The following is a 26,948-nucleotide window of genomic DNA, read 5'->3' as shown; positions in this document are numbered from 1 at the left end:
ATATTCCAAAAACAAAATCCACCAAAAACCAAACCAAACAAAAAAGTCACAAAAAACTCACTTGTTACAATTGCAATCAACTATTATTGAAAACTGGTAATTAAACAGAAAAAAATACAAGTATATGTTTATTTTTACCTAGCCTTTCTATAATCATTCCCTGATCATAAAGGAAGGCTTTTTTATTTACAGAAGAATGACCGCTAATAAATGCAAGGAATGATATGATTAAAAAAAAATCATTTTGCAACCCCAAATGGAGTAATTATTTAATAAACAAAATAAACCTGTTACTTGAAAGACTGTTGAGAGACAGGATTGATCCACAGGCCAAAAATGCCAATCTACACATTACTTGCTAATTACAAAAGAAAAACATAAGTTTACAATGGAAGGATCTAGTAGTTACCACCTTAACCAAATGGCAAAATTTAGCATCTCTTAACAGTGGAATAACCTGGATAAGAACTTGCTATCATGAAGCAATATGAAGTATCAGTTCAGTTCAGTTCAGTTCAGTCACTCAGTCGTGTCTGACTCTCCGCGACCCCATGAACCACAGCACGCCAGGCCTCCCTGTCCATCACCAACTCCCGGAGTTCACTCAAACTCATGTCCACAGAGTCGGTGATGCCATCCAGCCATCTCATTCTCGGTCGTCCCCTTCTCCTCCCACCCCCAACCTTTCCCAGCATCAGAGTCTTTTCCAGTGAGTCAACTCGTCCCATGAGGTGGCCAAAGTATTGCAGTTTCAGCTTTAGCATCAGTCCTTCCAATGAACACCCAGGATCGATCTCCTTTAGAATGGACTGGTTGGATCTCCTTGCAGTACAAGGGACTCTCAAGAGTCTTCTCCAACACCACAATTCAAAAGCATCGATTCTTTGGCGATCGGCTTTCTTCACAGTCCAACTCTCACATCCATACATGACCATGGGAAAAACCATAGCCTTGACTAGATGGACCTTTGTTGGCAAAGTAATGTCTCTGCTTTTTAATATACTATCTAGGTTGGTCATAACTTTCCTTCCAAGGAGCAAGCGTCTTTTAAATTTATGGCTGCAATCAGCATCTGCAGTGATTTTGGAGCCCAAAAAAATTAAGTCTGACACTGTTTCCACTGTTTCCCCTTCTATTTCCCAGATGCCATGATCTTTGTTTTCTGAATGTTGAGCTTCAAGCCAACCTTTTCACTCTCCTCTTTCACTTTCATCAAGAGGCTTTTTAGTTCCTCTTCACTTTCTGCCATAAGGGTAGTGTCATCTACATATCTGAGGTTATTGATATTTCTCCTAGCAATCTTGATTCCAGCTTGTGCTTCTTCCAGCCCAGCGTTCCTCATGATGTACTCTGCATATAAGTTAAATAAGCAAGGTGACAATATACAGCCTTGACATACTCCTTTTCCTTTTTGGAACCAGTCTGTTGTTCCATGTACAGTTCTGACTGTTGCTTCCTGACCTGCATACAGGTTTCTCAAGAGGCAGGTCAGGTGGTCTGGGATTCCCATCTCTTTTCAGAATTTTCCACAGTTTATTGTGATCCACACAGTCAAAGGCTTTGGCATAGTCAATGAAGCAGAAATAGATGTTTTCTGGAACTCTCTTGCTTTCTCCATGATCCAGTGGATGTTGGCAATTTGATCTCTGGTTCCTCTGCCTTTTCTAAAACCTGCTTGAACATCTGGGAGTTCACGGTTCACATATTGCTGAAGCCTGGCTTGGAGAATTTTGAGCATGACTTTACTAGCGTGTGAGATGAGTGCAATTGTGAGGTAGTTTGAGCATTCTTTGGCATTGCCTTTCAGTCCACCTAATATATATTCTGGCAATAATCTGAGACCTGAATCAACATTTTGGACTCAACTTTCACTTTAAAAGAAATAAAGGAGATTGAGGAAATAGTTAAATGGCACCACGAGAAAATAATCAAATGAATTCATAACAAAGACACAAAACCAGTTTTGGGTTAGGATACAGACAATCACAAGAGGCCCCTGGTTGTACTATAACTAGGGGGGAAAAAGCAATACAATCTAAAAAATAATGTATCAAAAAGAAACCAAGAGAACTGAGGATGCAAAGAGATCTAATGGAACTAAATTTCAAAAGGTGACAAGCCCTCCTAGGTGAAGGGATCAGAGGCACTTTGTGCATTTGCAGAAAGGGTGGGCGAGTGGTAGAGGATCAAGCCTTCCAAACTAGAGGAATTTTGTTTGCTTAAAGGAAAAGCAGCCAAACTTTCAATGGCAGCTTAGAATGATGTGACAGATTGGAAACTTTAAGAAACTCAAATGCAGAGATTGTTCTCCCCATTCTCCTGCTTTCCCGTTTAGGTCTTTTTGCAAGTAAGAAAAAGGTGGGGAAGAGAGAGGACTCTGGAGACTTGGAGTGGGACTAAAACGGCAAAATTCTCTGCACTCTTCCATGGGCAAGACCCTGATAGCTCAGTTGGTAAAGAATCCGCCTACAATGCAGGAGACCCTGGTTCGATTCCTGGGTCAGGAAGAACCCCTGGAGAAGAGATAGGCTACCCACTCCAGTATTCTTGGGCTTCCCTTGTGGCTCAGCTGGTAAAGAATCTGCCTGTAATGAGGGAGACCTGGGTTCAATCCCTGGGTTGGGAAGATCCCCTGGAGAAGGGAAAGGCTACCCACTCCAGTATCCTGGCCTGGAGAATTCCATGGACTATATAGTCTATGGGGTTGCAAAGAATCAGACATGACAGAGCGACTTTCACTTCACTTCATTTCCATGGGTATACGTCCCAGAGTCCTGCTAGATGGTGGCACCTCGAATATACACACAACAGGACTCACTCTCATGGCATTTAAAGCCAGAAATGAACTGAAACTATCTAAAGAGGTAATCCAGTTTCAACCGAGCTTAACTCCTGATGAGTTCAAAGTGTTCAATCTCTCATCTCAGCTGCCTATCAGAAAAAAGCAAGCCCTCTCTGGGTAAATAATATTTAAATATTTACCCCAGTTTCTTCTAAATACTAGGCTAGTATATATATTTTTATGATTACCAGACATACAGTGAAGCAGGAAAAAACGATCCCTGACCAAAAGAAAAAACGGGCAAAAGAAACAGACCCACAGATTAATTTTATGTTGGAATAATCAGACCAGGACTTAAAATAACTATTATATAGGAAGAAAATATTAACTGATGAGATGAAAACATGGAGAACTTTAATAGAAAAATGAAATATTTAAAGAATAGCCAAATTATTATAGAAGAATCAAGAGAAGTCTTGAAAACATCTCTCTCGGTAATAATAAAATAGAATAAAAAGCCAAAAAGAAAAATTGGTAAGGATATGTAGAATATTTGAAAAATGCCAGTAATCACTTTGAACCAACAATAAAAAATACAGAATGTGGTATATTTTACAAATCAACTGACATTTCTTTAAAAACTCAATGTTAGGGCAAACAAAAACAAGAACCTAAAAAATCTAACAACCAATACATGAGCCTTGATTTAGGGAAAATATTATAAAGAATGTTTTGGGGATAATACCAAAAATCTGAATTTATGAACTAGATATTTTAGGAAATTAGGAAATCACTGCTGATTGTCTTAATGTATTTACAGTATTATGGTTATGTAGAAAATGGAGATGAAATAGCATGTTATCTGCAATTTACTTTCAAATGGTTCAGGAAATGGTGTGTTTATAGTTTCCTCTGTGTGGAGAGTTAGAAAAGGGAAATTCTTTTATTAGACATACAATTATAGCTTTATATCATGCTTTGTTTCCAACTTAAATACTTCATATTACAAATAAAATTTTACTCATTTTTAGAAGGAGATCTTTTGTATAAATTTCTTCAAGCTAAACAGTCAATAAAAATCTCAGCAGGGTAATGTCAGTAAGTCTTATTTCACATATCAAATTCCTCTTAAGTTTTAAGTATATATACTGGAAGCAAACGTTTATCAAACCCCTCTTAAAGTTCATCTTAGCTTTCAGATAGACACCGCCCTCTTAGAATCGTCAATAGGATAAGGAATCGTCAATAGGGAAAGGAAATACATATAACCCCAGTTAGAATTACAGATAACTCATTTCAAAATTCTATATTGTTCGAAGTCTTTTTTCACTCCCAAGTTTTAAGTTTAAGGTAAAGCCACTATAACCTCTCTTGTGTTTACTTCCCATAGAAAAATCTTTTTAGTATATTTTGCCACTGTTCTTTCTTGGCAGTTTGATCTAAATTCTTATTAATGTTTGTTTTAGCAGTTTGACCTAAAAATGACCTCTTTCAGAACACATGGAGATACAGTAACTATTGATAAAAACACAAATCTGAGGAAAAAGAAAGAAGAGTGAAGCGTGAGGCAAATTCATTATTCAAGTGGAAGGTACAAGTAAATGCTCCTGTGAGAATACCACATATCAAAGTGGTATCTGAAATAAAGTCTAAAAGCTTGCCTGAAGTACTGGAATACTAATTTAAAAACAGTGCTGCCAAGAGCAAAGAATGATGGTCTTCAGTAGTGATAGTACTGATTGCCTGATTGGATTACATTATTACTTTGTGTCACAAGGGAAATGACATGTCTCAAATTGCGCTTCTTAGCTTGAAGGAGAAAATGTATAGTCTGTAGAACAGTCAGATTTATAACCAATTTCTGCTCTAGAAGAGGCAAAAAAAGAAAAATCCAAACATTTTAATTCCAAGCATCTCATTTCTTATGATTCTGGCTCCTTCCTTTAGTTCCCCAACTTCCTAATTCTTTGGCTCCACAATCCATTGACAATACCAATCTTTTCACTGTTCCTCACCTACCTCGTATTTCCAGCTCCTTTCTTACACATCATCATGATCACCACAATGTATACATCAGCATCATCCCTGATCCTCTCTTAAGTCATTACACTCGTGTGAACCTTAATCCTACTACACCATCTGTCCTCTCTCCCTCTCTAAGAAAACTGTTTCACTACAACTCTGTGCCTTGATTATTGTAGTAGCTTCCTAACTGGTTTCCTTACTAACATCCTTGCCTTTTCTATAGTCTATCTTAACACTACAATTAATTCTTAAAAAATTCTTGACACATTTCTAAATGTTAATAAGAGCCTGTTCAGTTCAGTTCAGTTCAGTCACTCAGTCATGTCCGACTCTCCGCGACCCCATGAATCACAGCACGCCAGGCCTCCCTGTCCATCACCAACTCCCGGAGTTCACTCAAACTCATGTCCACAGAGTCGGTGATGCATCCAGCCATCTCATTCTCGGTCGTCCCCTTCTCCTCCCGCCCCCAGTCTTTCCCACTTCTCCTTAAATTTAATGATTTTGATCTCATGCAGCATAAAGGTCACTGACTTTACAATGGTCCACAAGATCCTACAAAATCTAGCTATTTGTTATCTTATGTTCTACCACTCTCCCCTTTTCATTCTGCTGTAGCCACCCTGGTCTCCTTGCTGTTTCTGAAACATGCCAGCGAGCTCCTGTCTCAAGGCCTCTGGACTTGTTCAGGCTTGCTCTCTCACTTCCTTCATGTCTTTTACACATCACTTCAGTGAGGCCTTCTTTTCTATTTACTTTATTTTATTTACTTATTTTGTTTTTGCTTTACTTTTCTCATAGCACTTACCACTATCTGCCCTGTATATATTTAGTTTATAAATTGTTTCTTGCTTCTAATTCCCACTAGCATTTAAGTTCCATGAGAGCTTTTTCTCTGTTTGGTTGACTGTTGTACTTACAATGCCTCTGATGTGACTGATACACAATGGACAAACATTTAAATTATTTATTAAATGAATAAATAAAAGAAATAAGCAAAATACATATTTTTATCTGGGCTATCTGTTGAATGGATGAAACAGGAATTATTATGTAATTTTTAAATGATATTAAAACAAAAACTTTGAATAAAAAATAATTGGATTGAAATATAAACCTAAAGTTGCCATAAACTTATTGTTCAAGCAGAAAGATAATGTTTTGCTTTTGAGAATTCATAATTCAGTCAACATACAATCTGTTCTCATAATTTTACCCCTTGAGAGAAATGATCAGCAGTTGTTCCATTTTCTGGTGTTTTTAACATTAGAAGCTTTGCTATGAGAAAATAAACATTATCCAAAGTCAGTATAAAAGTTGGAATACCCTGAATCACATATAAAAATCCAGAAATTGGAAACTTTTACAGATGTTTTCAGCTTTAAAGAATGGAAAATATTAATTTTTACTTGAATTCAAATATAATTATCTAAAGAAACTTCTATGCTATAACTTATGATTGATGACTCAAGTGCTAATTAAATCTCATATTTTAAATGTACCAATGCTTAAATATATTAAATGTACTTAAAGGTATACTTCTAAAAAGTTGAAACAAAAAAATGTTAAGTTATATCAAAGAAAAACAATTTGATTAAAAAAGATGAATGAAATAAACCAATAAACCTAGAAAAAGACAAGGGGGAGAAACTATTTAAAAGACATCATCTGTTCTAAAAATTTCTATTTTGGTACAATGAACATATACAGCATTACTTAGACTTAAGAATTTAAATAAGACATCAGAAACCAAAAATGTTAGTTCATAAAAACACTCACCTACAACACCATTCAATACGACCTTCGCCCTCACAAGTTTTTGCCCAATGATTATCTGCCAAATTTTTCATTGCAACAGCATATTCACAAAGAGTTTCCTCATCCTCACAATGTTCTCTCCAGATCTTATCAAAATCTCCCACTAAAAACAAGGGAAAAAAAAGTTTACTTAAAATATGTCAAGCTCTTAAGTTTCAGCATAATCTAAAATTATTATTTAAAAATGAATGTAAGCAAAGTTATGAACCAAAATTTCATGAAGTTTAAACTTTATAAATTTTGAAGCTCTTTTATGCAAATAGATTCACCATTTTAACCATGATGATTTGATAAGCAAATAAAATTTACCATTTTAAACAGATTTGTGACGTTAGATCTCTACATATTTACCAGTGTCCTATATTAAAAAGGGTTGATAGGTGAGATGGCAACATACATTAGCATGCAAGTTAAACATTTGCATTGATATACTTGGATTTGCTCTAGGAATACTACACTTTAAAAAATTATAATCCTAGGGCAAAATGTTGCTAGAGAAATTACCCTGGAAACCTCTCCAAAGTTTTGAGTCTATTCAGTTCAGTTCAGTCGCTCAGTCGTGTCCGACTCTTTGCGACCCCATGAATCACAGCACGCCAGGCCTCCCTGTCCATCACCAACTCCCAGAGTTCACTCAAACTCATGTCCATCGAGTCGGTGATGCCATCCAGCCATCTCATTCTCTGTCGTCCCCGTCTCCTCCCACCCCCAATCCCTCCTAGCATCAGACTCTTTTCCAGTGAGTCAACTCGTTGCATGAGGTGGCCGAAGTATTGGAGCTTCAACTTTAGCATCAGTCCTTCCAATGAACACCCAGGATTGATCTCCTTTAGAATGGACTGGTTGGATCTCCTTGCAGTCCAAGGGACTCTCAAGAGTCTTCTATACAAGATGAATAAAAATTGTAAGGTGACTACATTATCTGGCCACAGCATTACTTCCATCACATTTACCATGAAATTTGAAAAATCAATGTGAGTTCTAACAAAAATATGAAAATGCCACAGCCAAATAAATAACATTAAAACAATTACAAAGGTAAAAAAGTAAACAAAAATTATCAATGTGGCTTCAATCAATGCTCTTAGACATAATTTAGGTTCTCTTGCCATGTGTTCAAGTACAGGCAATTGTTTAGTGACAAAATAAATTTAGAAACATAAATATGACAACCAAATTTGGGGGGTGATAATTATATTAAGTTCTTCCCCCAGGTGAGACAATTAGTTTCAGTAAGACTTGGGTTTTTTAAAATAGAAAAGGAATTATAACAGCTCAAATTTAACACTACTTATCTATTCAAAATTTCTTTATTGATTAAGCACCCAGTTCAGCAAGTACAGAGTTGAAAACCAAATAGCCTTCTAGTTTGACCAATACAAGAAAAAGCAATTAAGGGTACAAACATGCCCTCACACACACACTGCTCAGTTAAGATGAATGTGTATCAAACTTGGTCTGAATACTCATTTTAAACCCACAAAGGATGAAAAGCTCTCTCTTTTCTGTGTGTGATTATGTTCTTATACAGTAATATTTTCGTTAATCACTAATACTTGTGTAGTAACAGGGCTCTCATTTGTTATATAGCAGACTGGCAATAACTGGCCATTAGAAACAATACTTGTGCAGTAACAGGGCCCTCAATTTATTATATAGCAAACTGGTCAAAACTGGCCATTAAAAACAAGCAGGCAAACAAGTTTTTCTAAATTCTCAAAGAAAAACTCTCCAGTTTTAGTAACATCTTTCAGATGTACTTATTTATTAAGTCTCTAAGTAGGACTACAGGAAGTAAAGTCTTTGAAACAAATATACTGATTAATGATTCTTCAATATATCTATTATGTTCATAAAACTATTCCTGACTTTACTCATCAGATTTAATGCCAAATGGTTCACTAAGGTACAGAGTCATTTTCAAGGTGCTTTATCTTTATTTGAAATGGATATTGTCAATTCTTTTTCAACAACACAAGAGACGACTCTACATGTGGACATCACCAAATGGACAATACAGAAACTAGACTGATTACATTCTTTGCAGCCGAAGATGTAGAAGCTCTGTACAGTCAGCAAAAAAAGACCTGGAGCTGACTGTGGCTCAGATAATGAGCTCCTTATAGCAGAATTCAGGCTTAAACTAAAGAAAGTGGGGAAAACCATCAGGCCATTCAGATATGGCCTAAATCAAATCCCTTATGATTATACAGTGGAGGTGACAAATAGATTCAAGGGATTAGATCTGGCTGACAGAGTGCCTGAAGAACTATGGACTGCTGCTGCTGCTGCTAAGTCACATCAGTCGTAACCGACTCTGTGTGACCCCATAGACGGAAGCCCACCAGGCTCCCCCATCCCTGGGATTCTCCAGGCAAGAACACTGGAGTGGGTTGCCATTTCCTTCTCCAATGTGTGAAAGTGAAAAGTGAAAGTGAAGTCGCTCAGTCGTGTCCGACCCTTAGCGACCCCACGGACTGCAGCCTACCAGGCTCCTCCATCCATGGGATTTTCCAGGCAAGAGTACTGGAGTGGCTTGCCATTGCCTTCTCCGGCAACAGAGGTTCATAATACTGTACAGGCGACAGTGACCAAAACCATACCAAAGAAAAAGAAATGCTAGAGGGCAAAGTGTTTGTCTGAGGCAGCCTTACAAATAGCTGAAGAGAAAGAGAAGCAAAAAGCAAGAGAGAAAGGGAAAGATATATCCAACTGAATGCAGAGTTCCACAGAACAGCAAGAAGAGATAGTAAAGCCTTCTTCAATGAAAAATGCAAAGAAATAGAGGAAAACAACAGAATGGGAAAGACAAGAGATCTTTTCAAGAAAACTGGAGGTATCAAAGGAACAGTTTATGCAAGGATGGGCATGATAAAGGAAAGAAACAGTAAGGATTTAACAGATGCAGGAGCGATTAAGAAGAGGTGGCAAGAATACACAGAAGAACTGTACAAAAAAGGTCGTAGTGACCCGGATAACCACGATGGTGTGGTCAACTCACCTAGAGCCAGACATCCTGGAGTGTAGAGTCAAGTAGGCCTTAGGAACATTACTATGAACAAAGTTAGTGGAGGTGATGAAATTCCAACTGAGTTAGTTCAAATCCTAAAAGATGACGCTGTTAGAGTATTGCACTCAATGTCAGCAAATTCGGAAAACCCAGCAGTGGCCATAGGACTGGAAAAGGTCAGTTTTCACTCCAATCCCAAAGAAGGGTAGTGCTAAAGAATGTACCAACCACTGGACAATTGTATTCACTTCTCATGCTAGTAAGGTTATGTTCAAAATCCTTCACGTTAGGCTTTAGCAGTACTTGAACCGAGAACTTTCAAATGTAAAAGCTGGATTTAGAAAACGCAGAGGTTCAGTTCAGTTCAGTCACTCAGTCATGTCCGACTCTTTGCGACCCCATGAATCATCAGAGGTCAAATTGCCAACATTCACTGGATCATATAGAAAGCAAGGGAATTCCAGAAAAATCTACTTCTGCTTCATGGACTGTGTGAAAGCCTTTGACTGTGTGGATCACAACAAACTGTGGAAAATTCTTCAAGAGATGGGAATACCAGACCAGTTTACCTGTCTTCTGAGGAATCTGTATGTGGGTCAAGAAGCAACACTTAGAACTGAACATGGAACAACTGACTGGTTTAAAACTGGGAAAAGAGTACAGCAAGGCTGTATATTCTCACCCTGTTTATTTAACTTACATGCAGAGTACATCACGTGAAATGCTGGGCTGGACAAGTTACAAGCTGGAATCAAGACTCCCGGGAGAAATGTCAACCACCTCAGATATGCAGATGATACCACTCTAATAGCAGAAAATGAAGAGGAACAAAAGAGCCTCTTGATAAGGGTGAAAGAGGAGAATGAAAAAGCTGACTTAAAACTCAACATTCAAAAAACTAAGATCACGGCATCTGGTCCCATCACGGCAAAAAGAAGGGGAAAAAGTGGACGCAGTGACAGATTTTCTTTTCTTGGGCTCCAAAATCACTGCAGATAGTGACTGTAGCCATGAAATTAGAAGATGCTTGCTTCTTGGAAGGAAAGCTATGACAACGCCAGATAGCATATTTAAAAGTAAAGACATAGCTTTGCCGACAAAGGTCCATATAGTCAATGCTATGGTTTTTCCAGTAGTCATGTATGGATGTGAAAGCTGGACCATAAAGAAGGCTTAGCACTGAAGAATTGATGCTTTTGAACCTTGGTCCTGGAGAAGACTCGAGAGTTCCTTGGACTGCAAGGAGATCCAACCAGTCCATCCTAAAGAAGATCAACCCTGAATACTCATTGAAAAGACTTATGCTGAAGTTGAAGCTCCAATACTTTGGCCACCTGATGCGATGAGCCAATTCATTGGAAAAGCTTCTGATGCTCGGAAAGATTGAAGGCAAAAGGAGAAGGGAGCAGCAGAGGATTAGATGGTTAGATAGCATCATTGACTCAACGGATATAAGTTTGAGCAAACTCAGGAGATGGTGAAGAATAGGGAAGTCTGGCATGCTGCCATGGGTTCCAAAGAGTCAGACTTGACTTATCAACTAAACAATAATTATCAATTCTAAAAGACCCTTTTAACATGTAAGTTTCACTGTCCTATGTAATGTACATATTACAAGTAAATACATAAACTTACTACATTTTCTGGCAATAGAAGTCATTCAAACAAAGGTTCTATGATCATATATGTTTGGGAAAACCTATGTTTAACTTAAAAAGATTTCCTTTTTTCAAGACTTAGTTTAGATTCTACAAAAGGTACAACTAAGGGAGCCCTAGGAAACAGGAGTGAGGGAGTTGGGGAGAACAAGTTAAGGGAGGAGAAAATGCTAATAAAAGGGTGCATTGTTGAGGCTGCTGCTGTGGACAACACGGAAGCATAGAGGAATTGTGCACCCAAAGAATGGGAGGCTAGAGCATTTATTTTACAGTTACTATCCCCCATTAATTAAGAGTTGCTAACAATCTGTACTTCTACTCTATACTAAGGCACTGAAAAAGGGGATGCTCTCAGTGGGCACTGGCATCAAACAAAAGGGAGAAGACATGTAATAAAATGTGGTATCTGTTCTCATAGAGATATAAACCTGATATATTCCCTATGGTTCACAGAAGCCATTCCAGACCCAGAAGTTTTAAATCATGTATTTATTCAAGTTACCAAACCCCAACTACTAGGTATAACACTATGTTGCATGTCCGGTGGTTACAAAGTTGAACAAAAAACATAGTTAGCCTTCAGTTCAGTTCAGTTCAGTCGCTCAGTTGCTCAGTCGTGTCTGACTCTTTGCAACCCCATGAATCACAGCACGCCAGGCCTCCCTGTCCATCACCAACTCCCGGAGTTCGTTCAAACCCACCTCCATCAAGTCGGTGATGCCATCCAGACATCTCATTCTCTGTTGTCCCCTTCTCCTCCTGCCCCCAGTCCCTCCCAGCATCAGAGTCTTTTCCAGTGAGTCAACTCTTTGCATGAGGTGGTCAAAGTTAGCCTTCAGTTACTAGAAAATTCCACTTTCCAGAATACCCATGAAAACTTATTTTTAAAATAAATTAATTTATTAAAAACAGAATGGGACAATCCCATGTTTTTCACAACAGCCCATTGTTTGTTTTTACACCATTCAAAATGATGCTATTTACCTTTTAAGCAGTATATTTTCAAAATAATTTATGATTTGTGTTCTAAAAGTCAAAAAAAGTTAAGGTTGACCTGTGAGCTGCATATGCAGAAAAGTATGCTGAAACTCAGTTCCGAGCATTTTTTGTTGTTATTGCTACCTTTTAGTTAATATGTCAACTGTTACTTAAAAGATGATCTTATTTAAAAGGATAATATTTCTTTATCACAAGGTAAATCAAGAATGAAGAACTTCCTGAGGTCTGCATCAAAAATCTACTTGACAAGAAATGCTTAAGTATTTAAGTTCAATCAATCAGTGCTTTCGATTAATTAATAATTAGCCTTATAATGATTTTTATATACTGGCACTTGTGACAACTCAAAATTATTGTGATTAATAACCTATTTTCTTATTTCTTACAGGCATCTATACAAATCTTAGTTAAAATGAGAGAGAGAGAGAAGGGGGAGGGGAGGGAAGGGAAGAAAAGGGAAGAATTGCACAGAGAAATCTGAGCAATTCAAAAATTATATTTAGATGTTCTGCAGCCTAGCCTGAAATTAATCGTTAATAAGCATTTTCTAGTCAGACTAAAATAATAAATGTAGAGAAGACATCAGTATTCATTTGTTCAAATACATCATTTTAAGATCAAGTTAAAGCTCTGCCAAATCTTTAAAGTCCCGTGATTGTCTCATAAAATTCTAAAATAAAGTTTGCATTAACAGGACTATTTATTATATTCTTTCTTTACATTTAAACTTTTAAAAACACTAATTTAAAAACTAACTAATAATTTAAAACACAAGTGATGCCAACTTAAAGTTGTGAAACTAAACTCAGCATGAAAATCAATGAATCAAATTATTCTGAAACTTGGTCCTACTCTCAGGATTAAACTGTAATTATTGACTAAACTCACCTTCATAAACCTATGCCACAACTAAAGAATATTCAATATAAGTTACTTCCAATGAAAAGACAGTAACTAGGAAAAAATAGTACATTCATTAATGGATTAAAAGACAAAGTTCCACGGAATATAAGAAGGAAAAAAAAAAAAATCAAGCTTGTAGATGCAGAGAACTGACTGGTAGTTCCCAAGGGCAGGGGGTTGGGGAGTGGGCAAAATAGGTGAAGAAGGGCAAAAGGTTCAACCTTTCAGTTATTAAATAAATATGTCATAGGGATATTAAAAAAAAAAGAATTCCATTTTTAGTAATCTTGAAGATATTATTACTTTTATCGCAATGATCTTTGTAAGAACCAAATATAAGAAGCTAAGAAGTTATTTATTTTTGCTCTTACTCAATAACCTCAAGAACAGCTAGATTATAGGTCCAAACTCGAGTGAACCAATGGAATCTCTACACTGTCTCTTTAGAATGGATACTATCCTTCTTTCTGAATTAACTTCTCTCACGCCATCTAGAATAGAAAATTTCTTTCTTTCAAAACATAAAAGAATTCCCATACTCTTCAAGAGGGTTTACCTCCCTCCCACTGGATCTTCCCTGATGGCTCAGATAGTAAAGAATCTGCCTGCAATGCGGGAGACCTGGGTTCAATCCCCAGGTTGGGAAGATCCCCCGGAGAAGGGAATGGCTACGCACTCCGGTGTTCTTGTCTGGAGAATTCCATGGACAGAGGAGCCAGTCTACAGTTCATGGGGTCGCAAAGAGTAGGTCATGACTGACCGTTAACAGAGTAAATGAAGTAAGCCGAAAAACTCACAACTAGGTGGAAACAAGTTCAGCAGCCACTCCAAGACATTAAAATAAAGTGATCAGGATTAGATTATCTACAACACAGTTAAACCACACACAGCTTTCTCAGTATTCTTGAGCATTTGATATAGTAGCAAACCTAAAGATGGCACAAAAACATCTAAGATGTTTGATGTTGAAGCGTTCCTGAGAATCAAACAAAGGAACCACCTGAAAAACTTGCATATTACACCTACTAGTCATTTCGCTGATAAGGGTAAAAATCCAATATTCTAATATGCTAAAAAGGTTATATACAATGTTATTAACAGAAATATAAGAAACAAAGGGGGAAAAAAAGATAAAGAACAAAAGCTTCAGCAATCCTAATCCTGAAGAAGAAAGACACTATAGAACAGTCTAGATAGAAATTCCAGGAACCATTCAATCCTCAGTACCCTTAAATGCATCCAGGTGGTAGTTACAATTACACCTTTTATTTATTTATTTATTTTTACATTTTTTATTGGAGGCTAATTATTTTTAAAAGTATGTATTTAACACAAATAATGCTTTCTATATGCCAGATAAGATTTGTAAGTACCTTACAAATATTAACGCATTTAATTCTAATACCAACCCATTTTGTCAGATATTTCACTTTACAGATAAGAAAACTGAAGTACTTCTCAAAGGTACACATCAAACCTGGCAGTCAAGTGCCAAAGTCCATGCTCCTCACCACTGTACCACCTTGCTTCTCATAACGAGTTTCTAATTTATGAACTTTCATGGGTATGAACAAAGCTTTGCACTAAAGCAAAGTACATGGACTCTCCCAGCCACAAACAAATGGTCCTTTGTCAGTCAAATGCAGTCACTTGGTCTCTGGGTAGTGGTGATTTAGCCTCTGCAACAGCATTATTTGTTAGATTCCTGGCAGCGATTTCAACTCTGGCTGCACAATGGTTTCACCTAGACATTTCATTTAATTGGTCTGAAGTGGGAACTGGTCGTTTATTTTATAGCTCCCCAGATGAATCCACTGTGTAGTCATGGCTTAAAACCATGGGTTTATGGCAAGACTTTAAACTCAAAAGCCTGGTGAAATAATATATAGAGCAACTGAGGCTTGGGGCAAACTGAAGAGCCAAATTTAATTCAAAAACAAAACACTGCATGGATAAAAGTTCACATTGATAAATACAATTTGACCCATGTGCATTTTCTGTTTGTGGAGCACTCTATTACAAACATATTTATGATGAAAAGTTAATTCAAACTGTAAAACTCTGAATACACCCTATACAAGAGATGGAAAGAATCAAAAAAGTTAGAATCAGTACCTGCTATTCCCCTGTGAAGCAACTTTACCTAAATGCATATCACCACACAGATCGCTTGCTTAGTGTAAACAAAGGACTTATGGAGAATCTTCTGGGACTTAATTTTTATGTAACTGGGAATAGGAATTTCCATATACATAGAGGAATTTCTGTATAAATGAGAATAAGTAATACTCAGATGTCCCTCTAAAGGAATGGGGTTCTAAAATAACCTGTGCAATAAGCATCAGTGATTCTACACGTAAAGCACAATAAATCAGTACAGTTTACATCAGTGTTTCTCAGATGTTTAGATTTTAAAACCAGCACAAACTTCACCTCAAAAATTTAGGAAATGAATATTACGGTTGAAAAATTTTGTGTGTAGAGTATATAAATAAATACAAAGACATATACAGAATTATTATCATACCAACACACACAGAGACACTTACACCACACACAACATCCTTATTAGTTCACATATTTTGAAAAAAAAAATTTTTATATATACTCACTACTGACAGTTTTCATTTAAAAAATGGACTGATGTTCATAATGATAATATGGACCATTTCAAAAGGTTAAATTAATCTAATATACTCACTTAAGATATGACCATAAATTCATTACAAAAAATTTGTACTGAAAATTAAAATTTTAAAATTATGAATATAAAAAGATTAGATCAAACCACATGGACATATTCTATATCAGCTTCCTTCTTTTGTGTGTGTGCCTTAAATCTACAAGGCAGGGTGCTAGATACTTGGGACACAAAGATAAAAAGGCAGAGTCCTACTCAAGGAACTAAATTTAGTGGGAAAGACAGATAACTGAACTGGTAAGTGATAACTATTGGCTTCCCAAGGGGTTCAGTGGTAAAGAATCCACCTGCCAATGCAAGGAGATGCAGGAGACCTGTGTTTGACCCCTGGGTAGGGAAGATTCCCCTGGAGGAGGAAATGGCAACCTGCTCCAGTATTCTTACCCAGGAAATCCCATGGACAGAGGAGCCTGGTAGGCTACAGTCCATGGGGTAGCAAAAGAGCTGGACACAACTGAGCAGGCACGCAAGTGATAACTACAATAAAGGAAAGGTAATGGTATCTTTCCACAGTTCATTGTGACCCACACAGTCAAAGGCTTTGGCATAGTCAATGAAGCAGAAATAGATGTGTTTCTGGAACTCTCTTGCTTTCTCCATGATCAAGCGGATGTTGGCAATGTGATCTCTGGTGCCTCTACCTTTTCTAAAACCTGCTTGAACATCTGAAAGTTCACGGTTCACATATTGCTGAAGCCTGGCTTGGAGAATTTTGAGCATGACTTTACTAAGCGTGTGAGATGAGAGCAATTGTGTGGTAGTTGGAACATTCTTTGCCATTGCCTTTCTTAGGGATTGGAATGAAGACTGACCTTTTCCAGTCCTGTGGCCACTGCTGAGTTTTCCAAATTTGCTGGCATATTGAGTGCAGCACTTTCACAGCATCATCTTTCAGGATTTGAAATAGCTCAATTGGAATTCCATCACCTCCACTAGCTTTGTTCGTAGTGATGCTCTCTAAGGCCCACTTGACTTCACATTCCAAGATGTCTGGCTCCAGGTGAGTGATCACACCATCGTCATTATCTTGGTCGTGAAGATCTTTTTTGTACAGTTCTTCTGTGTATTCTTGCCACCTCTTCTTAATATCTTCTGCTTCTGTTAGGTCCATACCATTTCTGTCCTTTTTCGAGCCCATCTTTGCATGAAATGTTCCCTTGATATCTCTAATTTTCTTGAAGAGATCTTTTGTTTTTCCTGTTTTGTTGTTTTCCTCTATTTCTTTTTTTTTTCAATTTGTTTCAGTTGTTTATTAATTGACCAGATTACAAAAATAATCCTGGTAGATACCTTAGTTCATCCTTCTAATAAGCCTGTTGATCTGGTCTTCCCTGTTGCCAGCATCTCCACCTTCTACAAAATGGGTGGTCTTTTTCTTCATTCCACCTCGTGGAGAAGACAATTAAAAGGGCCATAGGAAGTTGTTTGCTTCTTTGAAACGTTTTCCAATGGTATAGATCTCATGAATCAGATCCTCCATGCACATGATTCAGTCTTTCCCAAGAGACTGAGCAATCAATGCGTTGTCTGTCAGGGCAATTCGCTTTTTGTTGATTTTGCCATAACCACGCTTGTAGATCAATTCATTTACAGACTTCAGATTTGGGTACCCCCATGCAATGTATGGCTCCACAATTCTCAGCATGTTAATAGATGCCTTGTTGAGCTTCACAAAGGTACCATTGAAGATCTGCCGGAGGCGAAGGAGCTGCAGCACCTTTCGAACCTTTGGGCTCACACCTTGATACCTCTGATCCTGATGACAAATGCCAATTTGGGTTCCGTGGGTACATAGAAGTTGCCGGCTTTTCGTGCCATCCTAGCCATTCGAATTTCAGTTCTGTACATCTGCCTGTATTCCTTGTGGTAATGCTTGGCTGTTTCATAGATAAGCTTCTCCTTGCCTTTCGAAGCATCTTTTAGGCAAACTTCTTTCTCAAGCACTTGATCTTAAGCTCTGCAAAATTCTTTCGCTTTTTCTTAAGGGTTTCTGGCACAGCAGGAACCTTCTTTTTCTCTCTTCTGCACCCTCCATGGTTCCAGACGGGAAAGAGTGTTTTCCTCTATTTCTTTGCATTGATTGCTGAGGAAGGCTTTCTTATCTCTACTTGCTATTCTTAGGAACTCTGCATTCAGATGCTTATATCTTTCCTTTTCTCCTTTGCTTTTCGCCTCTCTCCTTTTCACAGCTATTTGTAAGGCCTCCTCCGACAGCCATTTTGCTTTTTTGCATTTCTTTTCCACGGGGACGGTCTTGGTCCCTGTCTCCTGTACAATGTCACGAACCTCCGTCCATAGTTCATCAGGCACTCGATCTATCAGATCTAGTCCCTTAAATCTATTTCTTACTTCCACTGTATAATAATAAGGGATTTGATTTAGGTCATAGCTGAAAAGTCTAGTGGTTCTCCCTACTTTCTTCAATTTAAGTCTGAATTTGGCAATAAGGAGTTCATGATCTGAGCCACAGTCATCTCCTGAAAGAGATGGGAATACCAGACCACCTGACCTGCCTCTTGAGAAACCTGTATGCAGGTCAGGAAGCAACAATTAGAACTGGTCATGGAACAACAGACTGGTTCCAAATAGGAAAAGGAGTACGTCAAGGCTGTATATTGTCGCCCTGCTTACTTAACTTCTATGCAGAGTACATCATGAGGAATGCCGGGCTGGAAGAAGCACAAGCTGGAATCAAGATTGCTGGGAGAAATATCAATAACCTCAGATATGCAGATGACACCACCCTTATAGGAGAAAGTGAAGAGGAACTCAAAAGTCTCTTGATGAAAGTGAAAGAGGAGAGTGAAAAGGTTGGCTTGAAGCTCAACATTCAGAAAACAAAGATCATGGTATCTGGTCCCATCACTTCCTGGGAAATAGATGGGAAAACAGTGGAAACAGTGTCAGACTTTGGTTTTTGGGCTCCAAAATCACTGCAGATGCTGATTGCAGCCAGGAAATTAAAAGACACTTACTCCTTGGAAGGAAAGTTATGACCAACCTGGATAGTATATTAAAAAGCAGAGACAATCCTTTGCCAACAAAGGTCCGTCTAGTCAAGGCTATGGTTTTTCCAGTGGTCATGTATGGATGTGAGAGTTGGACTGTGAAGAAATTGATCGCCGAAGAGTTGATGCTTTTGAACTGTGGTGTTGGAGAAGACTCTTGAGAGTCCCTTGGACTGCAAGGAGATCCAACCAGTCCATTCTAAAGGAGATCAATCCTGGGTGTTCATTGGAAGGACTGATGCTAAAGCTGAAACTGCAATACTTTGGCCACCTCATGCGACGAGTTGACTCACTGGAAAAGACTCTGATGATGGGAGGGATTGGGGGCGAGAGGAGACGGGGTTGACAGAGAATGAGATGGCTGGATGGCATCACCGACTTGATGGACATGAGTTTGAGTGAACTCTGGGAGTTGGTGATGGACAGGGAGGCCTGGTGTGCTGTGATTCATGGGGTCGCAAAGAGTCGGACATGACTGAGCGACTGAACTGAACTGAACTGAACTGAATGGTATCTTGGGAGCATAAAGGAGAAGCAGACTGACTTACTTATGTAAAACCAGTAAGATACTACTGGCATCTTCCAAGAGTCTGTCCTCCTTTATGCATTATCATCACTCCTTTGGGCTGTTCATCTGCCCTCCAAACTGTAACAGAGGGCTTCCAATCCTTTACTACCAACGGATAATCCGAATTAAATCATTACCATTACCCTATGACAAGCCAACGTGCCTATCTACACTTTTCTCCATGCCCACATTTCTAAACTGGCTGGAAACAGCTATTTAAATTTTTCCAGGCAAGAAATCTTGGCATCATCATTGACTCTTCTCTTTACTTTCACTAAAAACTGTTCACTCTGACTTTCAGAAAGTATTTGACTTATCTTTCTCTATTTTCATGAACACTACTTTTACTTATACTATCATTAACCTTTAAAAAATAGTTTGGTGTAAGAGTCTCCTAGCTGATTTACTTTCATCTAGATTCCTTCCTACTTCAATCTACTGCACTTTAGCTAGGTGTTCTTCAACTCCTTTGCCCATTGTATAACCTACAGAGTTTTAAAATAATACAGATGCCTGTGCTCCACAAAGTTCCACAGACAATACTAACGTGGAATCAAGGTTGATATCCACTGCATTTACTGTTACATTTTTTTCCCAAAAAATCAAAGGATCTATATTAATACTGTTGATTTTTACTCTCTCTTTTAAAATGTAAAAGTTTCCTAAAAAGATACCTTACTACAAGGTGACTAAAAATAACAAAATCAAATAGTTACTATGTGTCCCTCACTGAGTTTATCCATGTTCCCTTTATCTTCCAGTGTTACTGATTATTACTTTTTCAATTTTATTTCCCTGGAAGATATGCAGTTCAAACTCTCCTAGCGCAACTAGGAGACTCTCCTTTCTGTGGACAGTTTTCAACTTACTCATTTGGTGATTGAGCAAAGATTCCATCACTAAAAAACAGTGCTTTCAGATTCTGTATCAGAATCAGAAAACAACATGTAAAGAAAAAAAGAGTTAAACGTCACTTGATTAAAAAAAAAGTAAAACAAAGGGAATCTGTTAAAGTATCTTGGGGTCAAAGAGTTGGTCTGTAATTTAAAGCAGTATTGAAAGCCCCCAAAGGAGAAAAAAATTAGGAAATTTCAACTAAAAACACACAGTCTGTTATTCTAATTTTAAAAGTAATTTCAAAACTTTGTTTCATGAAAAAACACTAACATTTATTCTTTCACTTTTAGACCTTTTGATTTTAGTTTAAAATTATTTCTAATTCAAAGGTTTTTCCCTTCCCCCTACAATTCTCTTGTTTTAGCTGTATGCTAAGGAAAAATCAATCACAAATGAGCAGCTAATCCTAAACTGCTGTTGCAGTACCCTTTGTATTAAACAAGGAGAATAATTTGAATAATCAATAAGAATTAAACATCTAAACTAGGCTATTTAGTAGCTGACTCTTAAAATGCTGCTCACAGCTGTTAACCTTTGTAACAATTTTTTTCCTGACTTAGTCTACAAAATCAACCTATTCTGTGTTCTTCTTTTCTGTTTCAGTATCAGTAACCTATTTATTCTAACTACTTTTAAAATATTATCACTGCTACTAGTAACACTGATTTTTTTAAATGTATAAGAGTATAATAAAGATCACCCATTAACCCATTAACCTATGCTTTCAGAATATCATTGTTAACAGGTTAACATGCATTTTGATTTTTTTCTGATTGATAACCTGCACCGGTCTAGTGACAAACTGTTTTAACCTGTTTTGGCATGCAGAAAAAGTAAATTCAGAGACAATTAAATTGATGAAAACTGCTAAAGACATTCACAAAATAGGTTAAAAAAATAAAAGTTTCCATTTATATAAACTCAATCCTTTATCTATAAATAAAGACTGACACTAGAAACACTCCTTCTCACCTCCATTGCTAAACATTTCCTGACCATTTCCTTTTGGAAACTACTTCAGATATCATCACTGCCTGGAACACTGACCTTTATCTCCAACTCTCACTTTACTCTTATACAAATAGGCAAAGGATCTCTAAGTGCTGACAGAAGACAGGCAGTAAAATGGAGCAGAGAGAGGAAAAGTGTTAAAAGAGTGTATTAAAGTTAACTGCTAGTCTTCACAATCTTATCCACTACCCCCTACCCCAGGCCTGCTCATTGCCACAACAAGCATCAGTTTGGACAAATGCACTGGGACAGGTGGAGAGAAACTTTTTTCTACCAACCTTATTTTCAATCTTATTCCTGCTTCATTTTTAATTCCACTATCAAAGATAAGGAAAGGGAAAACTGTATTATCCAACACTACACTCATTATCCAGGTCTCACTCCTGTCTTTTACTATCTAGTGAATGTTTTGCCTCTTCCTTCATTCTACTCCAATTTATTTTCTTCTCTGCTGTCACTCCAGAAGAAACCCACTGCTAACTCAGCAAATCATACCTATTACTCCATGGACTACCCCATTCTCATCAATTTACATCCTTTTACCCAACACAAATTCTAGGGCTACTTCCTGCTTCTCATTTTCCCTCCCACTCCAAGAACATTTGGAGACACCATTAGGCTTTGAACTGGGGAAAGAAAAAAAAAAAACAAAAAAACACATTAATCTCACAAAATCTGTTAAAAATCTCATAAAATCTGTTTGGTGATAATGATGAACTATCCAAACTTGAAGCAAGTTATTTTACTATTTTAGGACTCAGCTAATTCATGTGTAAAAACAAAGGAAGTCATTCAGATTATCACTTGAAAATCTGGCTGACAAATTTCCAAGCACCATTGACAGGAGTTCTGAAACTGTACATCTGAGGTGGAATGGAGTAATTTTCTAAAAGGCACCCATATGAGTCTACTGTTTATTCATGTTTGGGAATCACTAAAGTTCCTTCTCGAAGAGTTGACTTATTGGAAAAGACCCTGATGCTGGGAGGGATTGGGGGCAGGAGGAGAAGGGGACGACAGAGGATGAGATGGCTGGATGGCATCACCGACTTGATGGACATGAGTTTGGGTAAACTCCCGGAGTTGGTGATGGACAGGGAGGCGTGGCTTGCTGCGATTCATGGGGTCACAAAGAGTCGGACAAGACTGAGCGACTGAACTGAACTGAAAGTTCCTTCTAGTTTAACATTCAAAGATTCTATGCTGGAATTTTCACTGTGTTTTCTGATAGGAATATTGTTATAAAAGGAGTACAGTTTCCATAATTATTGGTATTACAGTACAGGCATGTTACTGATTAAATAGGCCTTTGTATGGAGAAGGAAATGGCAACCCACTCCAGTGTTCTTGCCTGGAGAATCCCAGGGATGGGGGAGCCTGATGGGCTGCCGTCTATGGGGTCACACAGAGTCGGACACGACTGAAGTGACTTAGCAGCAGCAGCAACCTGACCCAGAAGCATTTGTATTATTATTTCATAACCAGAGAAGACCTGTAAATGACACTATAATGACAGTAAGACCTCAAAGTAAAGCACTAAATTAGTAAAGCACTAATTCTTTGGTATTATTATGTGAAAAATCAGACTTTTTCAGGAGGCGTTTTCACAGATTTTTGTCAAATCACAAGTCTTGACCTACATGTCAGAAATAAAGACAGAAAGGGCATGCTTTTTAGGATCTTTTACTTTGCTAGTTCACTGATGGGGTTTTGTATATCATTAAAACCCAGAGAAGTCTAGATCATTGGTGGAACTCAGGGCATTAAAACACCTAAAGAACAGTCTCATTCATATGCTTACGGACCACCAGGACTTTACCGGCCCTAAAGCAAACCGTATCATTCACTTATGAACTACATGTATCTATCCTAGCTCTGGTAACTTCCAAATACTAATTCTCGTTATAAACAAGTGTTCCCTTGGTTAATAGGCTTAAACACATGCTTTTACATGTGGGAACTAAGAGAGAATAAATAGCACTTGAAGACATGATGACACAATAGTAGTATATTAAGTAGAACCTAATTTTTGAATGAATTAATAATGAATAATCAAATTATTTTACAAAGGTAAGAATGGAAATTGAATTATATGCTATCCATTTTTTTCTTCAAAAAGAGGTACTTGCTTAAGTTTGTACAAATACACGATAAAGTGTGTCCATTTATTTCCTCATTTTTCCAAACAACACAAGAACCTACTGAATACCATTATGTAAGTGCATTCTCTGAATATCAAGAATGATGCAATCGTTGCTATGGTAACTACTCATTTTATTGAATAAACTGTGGGTTGGGGTTAAAGCATTCTTTTAAAAAACAAATTTCAATGTCTCAATATGCCTGATAAATCTCTATTGCTAACTGTTAAACAATAACTATAGGTTATTTTTTAGGATTACTATTTAATCAGCTATTAGAAAATCAAGCCTTGAGTTGTCAAGGGGAAAAAAACTTTAAAGTTTGAAAAATGAAACACATCACCTACATTCAAAAGAACAAAAGATACTTAGTTTTACTCTTCCAGAGTAACTGAAAAGTGTTTGTAACTCAAAAGTAACATTATCTTAGCTATCTGTTCCTTCCCACTGTCATAATTTTGCTTCTAATCCAAGCTTAACCAAGTATAAGGCAACCACTAGAAGACTGCTGACTTCTCAATGTGTACTTAAGCTAAAGCCAGAAGAAAGCAAGAAGAAAATTATCCCTCGTTTTGATCTTTAGAAGAAATGTCTCCTGAGCACATGAAAAAACTGGGAATTTTCACTGTCAGTTTTCTATTAAATAGTTCTGTAAAAAAGCCTGTATTTTAAAACACCAAGTATAACTGTAGATCCCAACTATAAACACTTCTCAGGCCCAAGCAAAAGCTACTATGGCTTCTCCTTTGCTCAAGATCTTCCATAAGAGGGGTTCCCAGCGATGGCCTGTTTCGCGGGGTACCCTTAGGAAGCTTAGTAGTTACATACTATTCATATCTAAAGAATATTTTGAGAATCTGCCCCAGATCTCTTTCTCCCCCGCCTAAATAAACACTAAGATCCAGCATTTAAAGAACGGGATGGGGGGGCGGGGGGTGGCAAGGATGGAGCCCCTCCCCCTTAGGTGAAGTCCAGTCAGCTAAAAGGCCTGCTGACTTCGCAGCCCTGGAAGCCAACGCGAGGAAGCTCCGGCCCGGGCTAAACCCACAGGAATGAGATAGTAAGAAGCGGGTCAAACGCCGCAACAAATCAAACAGGCTGATCAAAGCTCAGGGTGGTCAACTCACGCTTCTTCCAGTCCATCTTTCTCGAATGGATTTCTACCTGACTTCGTGTTTGAGCTTCTAGTCTCTCGTAACGATCGACCTTCACCTTCTGTGTGAGGGTCTGGGTGCTTGTGTGTGTGGTGACAACAATCTCAGCACCCAGGCTGGGGACAGGGGATGGGGGAGGAGGGGGCTCGGCTCCTCCACAGGCCTGGAACTCTCCTGAAGGGCCCTCGAAGAAAAGGGGGCGGGAGGAGGGCGCCTGAAGCCGCACCGAGGACTCGACCGAGAAGGGGGCGTCCTGGCCTGGGAGAGCGGCCCTGGCAGGGGCTGACGTGCAGCTCCTTCAGGTTGTAATGGTGGCCCCTTGGGGGAGGGGAGAGGTTGACAAGCGGCCGGGGGCGACGAGGCCTCCCCTTCCCCCCCGCTCCGTTCGCTGTTTACCTTCCCGGTACTTCTTGCGGAGCCGCCGGTGGACGCTCTTTACCACCCCGGAGAGCTTCTCCTGCTCCAGCTTCCGCTCCTGCTCCCTAGGCGGCGGAGGGCTCGTGGGTCCGGCCCTGTGCCCGGGAGCATTGCTTCGGCCGCCGGGCCCCGGCTCCATATCGCTGCTGCCGCCGCCGCCGCCGCCCCTCGGGCCCCCGCAGACGCCCGCCTGACGGAGGAGGTGGGGAAGGAGGAGGCAGCAGCGGAGGCAGCAGCGGGAGGAGGCAGAGGAGTCAGAGCGGCGAGGTGACCACTTACTCAGACGCACAAGCTGATTGGTGGACTCTGGAGGGATGGGCGGAAACGGAAAAGGCCAAAGGCCAATAGACGGAGAGCGCTAGGCCGCACCCGCTTGTTTGGGAAGGCGAGCAGCTGAAGGAGGCGGGGCTTGCAGGCTGAGGTTGCTGAGGCAGTGGGAGCTCTAGGCCCGACAGCTCCTCTCCCTTCCCCGCCGCTCCAGGGATCCTGTGCGCAGGCGCTGTGATGAGGCCACGGGAGACGCGCTGCAAGCCATGCGCTTGCGCGACTGAGTTTGCTTAGGTTGGGCATCTTTCTACCGCTCAGCTTTCTCACGTCTTCTAGCCGTTTCCCCTCCTGAGAGTACATTCTGGTGTGATGCAGTCAGGGTCCTCTATCTGAGCCTCAACTTCACCTTGTCAGTTGTAGGTTCCCTTTAGCTGCGTGGCCCTGAGAAGTGCTTAGGAGATGACTTGGGAGCACAAGGATTTTACATTTTAAGGAACCCAGGCATGGGTGCTTTGGTGGGCACAAGAAGAGGTCTGGCTACCAAGTGCGTGCGTCCTGAGTTGTGCCCGGCTCCTTGAAACCTTATGGACTGTAGCCCGTCAGGCTCCTCTGTCCATGGAATTTACCAGGCAAGAATGCTGGAGTGGGTTGCCGTTTCCTACCTCAGGGGATCTTCCCGACCCAGGGATCGAACCTAAGTCTTCGGTATTGGCAGGCGTATTCTTTACCACTGTGCCACCTGGGAAGCCCAAGCACTGTTTAATTCAAGAGCCAACGGTGAATGATGCCTCTAGTGCTAGGCTTGGGCAGAAAAACATGGGAACTGGGAAAAGGAGATGGGCAATAAAAAGCAATATAAGATGGAAGAGGGGAAAGGAAAGCTAGAGAATCCATAACAGATGCCCTTGAGAACGTCTGTGGTGGCCCGGGTGTCAGAGAGAGCCTGCCTTGGTCTAATTCGCATCAGAGCCCTGAGCACTTTTAATGTTGGCCATGGGTAACTTGCAGCCTTTTAAATGGTTAGGTTAATCTAGGCAGGGTGCCTAAGTGGATTTGGCAACCTGTTCTACCTCCCTCCTCTTCTCTCTTCTCATGGGAAGCTTATGGGAAATATGGTTACTGACTTCTGTCCCAGAAAGGTGGAATACTGCTTGAGAGAGAGAGAAAACATTAGCTTTCAAGTGGTACTGAGGCTGCTGGAGTTTCAGAGATTCAACCAGCTGAGTGCCCTTAATGAATTGTGTTAGGCTGTAGTGTTCCCACCCCACCCACCGCACTGCAGTTGTTTGTTACATGATGTTTGGAAATTGTTGCAATAACAATCTGATCAGTAATTTTATAAATATACATGAGGCCTGCATTGTGTAACCATTTTGTATGCCACCTTCTGAATAGTGAAGATCTTGAAAAAGGTAGCATTATACAGTCTCCAGAACACAGGAGGAGCGAGACTGTGGAAGTGAAGGGAGAAGATTGGTGAAATTTAAGATGAAAGACATGTCCCTACCCTCAGTGAAGAAGCAGATCAAACACAGATAAAGTTCCTTTATCTTCACAACAACTAATTGTAGTTATGAGGAGAAATTACA

General features: G+C 39.2%; 1 protein-coding gene and 1 pseudogene across 1 annotated transcript in view; both read right to left on the bottom strand.

Annotated features, from left to right (window-relative positions):
- Positions 1-25,373, bottom strand: part of SAMTOR (S-adenosylmethionine sensor upstream of mTORC1) — an 81,480-nt gene extending 56,107 nt beyond the window's left edge. Inside the window, exons 1-2 of the mRNA XM_055420845.2 lie at positions 25,072-25,373; positions 6,587-6,728 (exon numbers count right to left, since the gene is read on the bottom strand). Of these exons, the coding sequence (XP_055276820.1) occupies positions 6,587-6,728; positions 25,072-25,231 (302 nt within the window). The 5' untranslated portion in view covers positions 25,232-25,373. The remainder of the gene's footprint in view (positions 1-6,586; positions 6,729-25,071) is intronic.
- Positions 17,115-25,047, bottom strand: LOC148778341 (large ribosomal subunit protein uL30 pseudogene; annotated as a pseudogene).
- Positions 25,374-26,948: the final 1,575 nt, after the last annotated feature.

Source organism: Moschus berezovskii, chromosome 3 (genome assembly GCF_049115385.1).
Source record: "Moschus berezovskii isolate FMDL1 chromosome 3, NW_MosBer_1.0, whole genome shotgun sequence".
Classification (NCBI taxonomy): Eukaryota; Metazoa; Chordata; class Mammalia; order Artiodactyla; family Moschidae; genus Moschus; species Moschus berezovskii.
The sequence above is the reverse complement of the archived record's forward strand: the minus strand, read 5'-3'. Positions and strand labels throughout refer to the sequence as shown.